At 39.6% G+C, this 6000-nt stretch overlaps 1 protein-coding gene across 1 annotated transcript in view; it reads right to left on the bottom strand.

Moving 5' to 3' along the window:
* Window positions 1-2347: 2347 nt before the first annotated feature.
* SLC44A1 (solute carrier family 44 member 1) overlaps window positions 2348-6000 on the bottom strand; it is a 186126-nt gene continuing 182473 nt past the window's right edge. Inside the window, exon 16 of the mRNA XM_010336001.3 lies at window positions 2348-3890. Within this exon, the coding sequence (XP_010334303.1) occupies window positions 3876-3890 (15 nt within the window). The 3' untranslated portion in view covers window positions 2348-3875. The remainder of the gene's footprint in view (window positions 3891-6000) is intronic.

Raw genomic sequence — 6000 nt, 5'->3', positions numbered from 1 at the left:
GAATCTCCTCTCCCCACCCTCACTCCCATGTAGTTCATTGCAAGAAGTCCCATTCCTTCCTGAGGGAAGACCTGAGAGGGATAGTTAATTAAACCCTAGCCATTATGATGTGATTGTGTCACAATACCTTCTCCATGTGTAATGGCCTAGTTTATGCTGGCACTAGAGACACTGAGATGATTAAGGTCTAGAAGGCACAAGTGCTTTCAATATACCCTGCATGGCTCTGGTCATGCCTCTGAACTCGTCATACTCAGAGAATGATCAAGGACAAAGCAAATTTATCTGCCTGCCAATCTCCTCATTGTGAAAGGATGGTGGCCCCCAGCCAGGTTTCTCCAACACAGAGGAATAGACTGAATGTTCCTAGGAAGAACACTGCTCAGCAGTCCCTGTCCCTCTCAGTATCCTCTGAAAATGTTAAGGACCACGTTGAGATTAGGGAGATAAAGGGCCATCACAAATTCTCTGCACTTCTATTTCATTGGCTAAGCACCCAGACTCTGGTGCCAGACTGTCTGAATTCAAATCCTAAGTCTTGCCAGTTGTGTCTTTGGGCAATTTCTTATTCTTTCTGTACCTCAATTTTCTCATTTCTAAAATAAGAGTATTAACAGTATCTACTTGATAGGTTTGTTATGAAGATAAATGACTTAATGTATATAGGATGCTTAGAATAATGTAGACATATAGAAAAATACATATTTAGCTATCTATATGCTATTATCCTTTTTTTTTTTGAGATGGAGTCTTGCTCTGTTGCCCAGGTTGGAGTGCAGTGGCACAATCTCAGTTCACTGCAACCTCCGCCTCCCAGGTTCAAGCAATTCTCCTGCCTCAGCCTCCCAAGTAGCTGGGACCACAGGCATGCACCATCTCACCTGGCTAATTTTTGTATTCTTAGTAGAGATGAGGTTTCACCATGTTGCACAAGATGGTCTTGAACTCCTGACCTCAGGTGATCTACCTGCCTCAGCCTCCCAAAGTGCTGAGATTATAGGTGTGAGCTACAAGCCTGGCCTCTATTATCATTTTCTAAAATAAACTGCTCTACTAAGTAGAGCATCAGAAAATAATAGTGTCTGTGAGCCCTTTGGTACTGCAATGTTATTGCTGCTGGTAAAGATGGTACTATGTCAGCATTTCTAGGGAAAATAAGCCTCTTGAAATTCATCCTTCATTATAAAGGTCAATCTGTACTTTTCTGTGACAAAAGAGTTTGAGGGAGAAACGTGATAGTGCTTATGCTAGAAAGGAAGGACCTAAGACCAGGAGACAGAAAGGGAAGACTGGACCCTTTCCAAGCCAAAGAAACAGTCTGAGCAAAGAAGGGAAACAATGGAAGAACAACTCCAAGAAATGAAGTTGGGGGTGAAGTGAGTGTAAAGGGCAACCTTCAGTGCCCATGTACTGGGGAAACATTAGGAGGACTGTAGAACATATAGGAGATGAAATGTTCTACAGCCATGAAAATTATCTGTAAGAAAAATACATAGCAATGAGAGTTCTAATATGATAAACTTCAAAAATAGCTAGAATAATTTTTCTAAGTATAATTGGATAATGCCTACTATAGAAAAGTAACTAATGCACTTATAAGTTTTTATTTTGTTTATACCTTTTAGCTCAGGTGAAGTGGCATCATATATGAAAGCTCAGCCTGGCTTCCTGTGATCAGATACAACATTAATTTTTTGTTGTTGTTGTTTTGAGATGAAGTCTTTCTTTGTTGCCCAGACTGGAGTGCAGTGGTGCAATCTTGGCTCACTACAACCTCTGCCTCCTAGGTTCAAGCGATTCTCCCACCTCAGCCTCCTGAGAAGCTGGGAATACAGGGACCCATCACCATACTCGGCTACATTTTGCATTTTTAGTAGAAATGGGGTTTGACACATTGGCCAGGATGGTCTTGAACTCCTGATCTCAAGTGATCTGCCCACCTCAGCCTCCCAAAGTGTTGGGATTACATGCGTGAGCCCCTGCGCCCGCTACAACACTGTTTTGGTTCGAATGTTTGAGTCTCTACAAAATTCATTTGTTAAAATCTTAACCCTCAAGGTGATAGTAATAGGGAATGGGGCCTTTGGGAAGTGACTGGGTCAGAGGCAGAGCCCTCATGAATGGCATGAATAAAAGAGTACTGGGAGAAACCCAGGTGAGAATGCGTGAAGTGAGAAGGTGCCATCTGTGAATCAGGAGGCAGGTCTTCACAAAACACTGAATCTGCCAGCACCTTGGTATCGAACTTCACAGCCTCTGGACTGGTGAGAAATAAATTTCTGTTGTTTGTAAGCCACGCAGTGTGTGGTATTTTGTTACAGCCACCAGAAAGGACTAAGACAAACACTTACAAGTAGTATATGTTTATTTTTCTGCTACATAAAAGTGAATCAAAGACAAGAAAATTGGCTTTGATATATAAATTCAAATTTGGCATGATTTCCTCATGATTAAAAAAACTGAAAAGGGAAAAACAGGGTGGAGAGAGAGATTAGTAGGGGTCAAACTGTAATGGTCTCTGAATTCCAGGCCAAGGTGTTGGGTTTTGAGCATGTTGTGTGGGGGAAGCCACTTGCATGTTTATGAGCAATGAGTTATTTTAGGACATTTGATTTGGCAGGAGAAATAGGAAGGACGTGAGTGGGAGGAGTCTGGGGTAAGGAGTTGACTGCTGATCCAGAGGCCCAGACCTCTTCTAACCCTGCCCCTTCCCTTTCCTGGTTAGATCCCTACAGCCCCTCTACCCCCACTCCATCACCACCACCACCAACAGAATGCAGTAACTATCTTAGCATTAGAAATCTTTAAGTACTTTTTCAATCAAATGGAAAAGTAATAAATTGACCCGAATGAAGATGGTTGACTTTCTTCCAAAGTCATCTGAAACAGAGGTTGGCACACTTTTTCTGAAAGGGCCAAACAGTCAACATTTTAAGCTTTGGGGGCCAAATGAATCTGTCACAACTATGTAGCTCAATCACTGTAGAGCAAAAGCAGCCACAGACATGAAGGACTGGGTGCGGCTGTGCTCCCAATAAAACTTCATTTACTAAAATAGCTGGGGGCTGTATCTTATCAACTGCTGGTCTCAAGGAATATTGTGGGGTTTTTTAGAAGATAATTCTGTGATTCTTCTCTACCTCTGAAGACTCCTTGGTCCTCCATCTCAGACACTTCCCATACACATACACCGCCATCATGAGAGGAGGTATACCATTGATAAGGGGTTGGGGTAATTATCTTCGGAGCATTGATAAGCAAAACAATGTTAAGTGTAGAGGGCTTTGGAGTTAGAGCTAGATTTGAATCCTGACTCTGGCAACTCTGTGATCTTACATGTAGCACACAAACTCTGAGTTTCCATTTCTTCATGGGCAAAGTGGAGATAATAGGTGCACCCAGGGCTATTGTGAGGATTAAGTGTATCTAAAGCTCCCAGCCTAATGCTTGGCATGGAACAGGCACTCAATAAATAGTAGTTATTAACCCACATTGGCTCTATAAATAGCAGAGTCAAAGTGGACAGACCCAGCCTGAACAAGAATTTCACTGTGGGTCCAGCCTTCAGGCCAGTATTGGCACTAGAGTGAGAAAAGGGATCATTTATACATACCCAATGCTAGAAGAGAAAGCAACATTAAATGTGAAGACAGTGCTGCAAGACAGATTTCTATCAAATGCTTTTGATTATTTATTAGACAGCCGCACTGTACCAATCCACTTGGCTGTTGGTGGTTTGGGAACCTGGTTACATGCTTTCATTGAAGTAATAAGATCCTGCTCTTCATAATTGCAGACTCTCAACAGCTGGTGAGTGGGAGAACCTCATGTAAACAACCTCCTCTGAGTTCATTGTTCCGGGCTCATGAGACCAGTCACCTTTTCTTCAGCTGAAAAATCAACACATCAAGAAAATGAATGCTTCTGTCCTAGGGGAACATGACACAATGAGAAGTAATCAATAACTAGAAAGTGTGGGATCATCTTTAAAGAAAACATTATGAAATGTAAGAAGGCTATACACATAGACACACACACACACACACACACAGATTAACAAATTTAAAAAGATATCTGAGAGATCCCCTTATCAACTGTGTATTTATGCTCAAGTTATTTAACTTCTTACATTTCTCCATGTCTAAAATTGAGATAATTATGAAGTCCTTAAGGTTGTTGTAAGGATTAAATGCATTGGTAAATACAGTGTACATAGAACACTGACACATATCGAGGAAGACTAGATTAGTGTTTGCCATTATTGGTATTAGTATTATTCTTTCACAAAGAGGTTCTTAGGATAGTTGAACTGAATAAAATAAACCCATGATGAGTCAAATTCAAATCTAATCTGCAAAATTTGATTCCATGATACTCTCAAAGACCAAAACCCGAATGCAAATGAAATTTTGATTTTTTTCACTTCTGTAATTCAGTTAGCAGTGGGTCAGGTCAGACCAGGATAATGGGTGTTCTCATAGTTTGGTGCAATTCAAGAAATAGTGACTAAGTAAATGAACTGAAGATAAGAAGTATAATGTGGTTCTTCAAATGGATATTCTTATTTCTAGGAAATACACATTGAAGTATTTAGGACTAAAGTATTTAGTTCATACTAAATGGCATATGAACGTTATTCTCAAATGATCCAAAAGTATTAGGTATATACTATATACCTAATAGATATGCATATATATATATATATACATATATATATATATATATATATATAGAGAGAGAGAGAGAGAGAGAGAGTATGGACCTAATACTCTCTCTATATACACCTATATCAATCTATCTAGATACTTATCTAGATACCTATCTGGATCTTTAAAGAAATCATTATGAAATGTAAGAAGGCTAGAAGAGAAAGCAATATTAAATGTGAAGACAGTGCGCAAGACAGATTTCTATCAAATGCTTATATATAGATAGATATAGAGATAGATAATCTAGAGAGATCTAGATAGAGAATGGATGAGCATATGGGGTAAAATACATGTTTAACAGAGGTGTAACAACACGTAGCATGGTGTTTCTACGTACCATTCTTATTCTTGTGGCTTTTCTTTAGGTTTAAAATCATTTCCAAATACAATGCCCCATTAGGATGGGTTAAAAATTAAAAATAAGGGCAGGCTCAGTTTGATTATCAAACAAGCCCAGAGCCGCTGCAGGACAAGCAAAAGTAACAAGATACAGTCCTAACCGCAAGATGCCAGGAGAGCTTGGACTTGGAACAAGGGGATATGAAATAGTTCTATGATTCAGATATCTAACAACGTCAGGTTAAGAGCGGATACATCTGTCTCTACAATAGACTCTGCTTGTCTCCAGGTGCTTAAAACAGATCACATATGGCACTAAGAATAACATTGCTTGAAACCCTTACCTAAAGTTTCATTTTAGGGTTTTAGTTTTGAGATGTTAGTATATGCCAGTTATTGCTGTTCCCCTACTGCCTTGGATTTTTCCCAACTTCAACCCATTTGGCAGGTTGCTGACAGAATAAATCTCTAAATCATTGCTTTGACCACATTAGTCTCTCACTCAAGAAATTGGCAATGGCTTCCTATTTTCCTCAACACCTCATCTAAACTTTGCTGTCTTACCAGTTTCATTTTCTTTAATTAATTAATTAATTTATGACAAGGTTTTGCTCTGTCACTCAGGCTGGAGTGCAGTTGCATGATCATAGCTCACTGTAACCTCAAACTCCTGGCCTCAAGCAATCCTCTCACTTCAGCCTCCTTGGTAACTGGGGCTATAGAAATTCCATGCCACTCCATTTTTATGATTTTACATACTTTGACTTGCAGTTTCAACTTTGATCATTTTTTCCCCTTTACTGAAGATAACAGGACCTATTATTAGACTGACATCTGACTGACTGTTGCTTGGTTATGGTCATGTGGCCTAGTGACTAGGCTTATGCCAAAGTTGTGATTTGTCTGATGTTAAGGTAAAAATTCTTTCCTACTATTTTTTTTTTTTTTTTTT

This window comes from Saimiri boliviensis, chromosome 2 (genome assembly GCF_048565385.1).
Source record: "Saimiri boliviensis isolate mSaiBol1 chromosome 2, mSaiBol1.pri, whole genome shotgun sequence".
Classification (NCBI taxonomy): domain Eukaryota; kingdom Metazoa; phylum Chordata; class Mammalia; order Primates; family Cebidae; genus Saimiri; species Saimiri boliviensis.
Note: the sequence above shows the minus strand (reverse complement) of the source record. Positions and strands in the feature narration are given on the sequence as shown.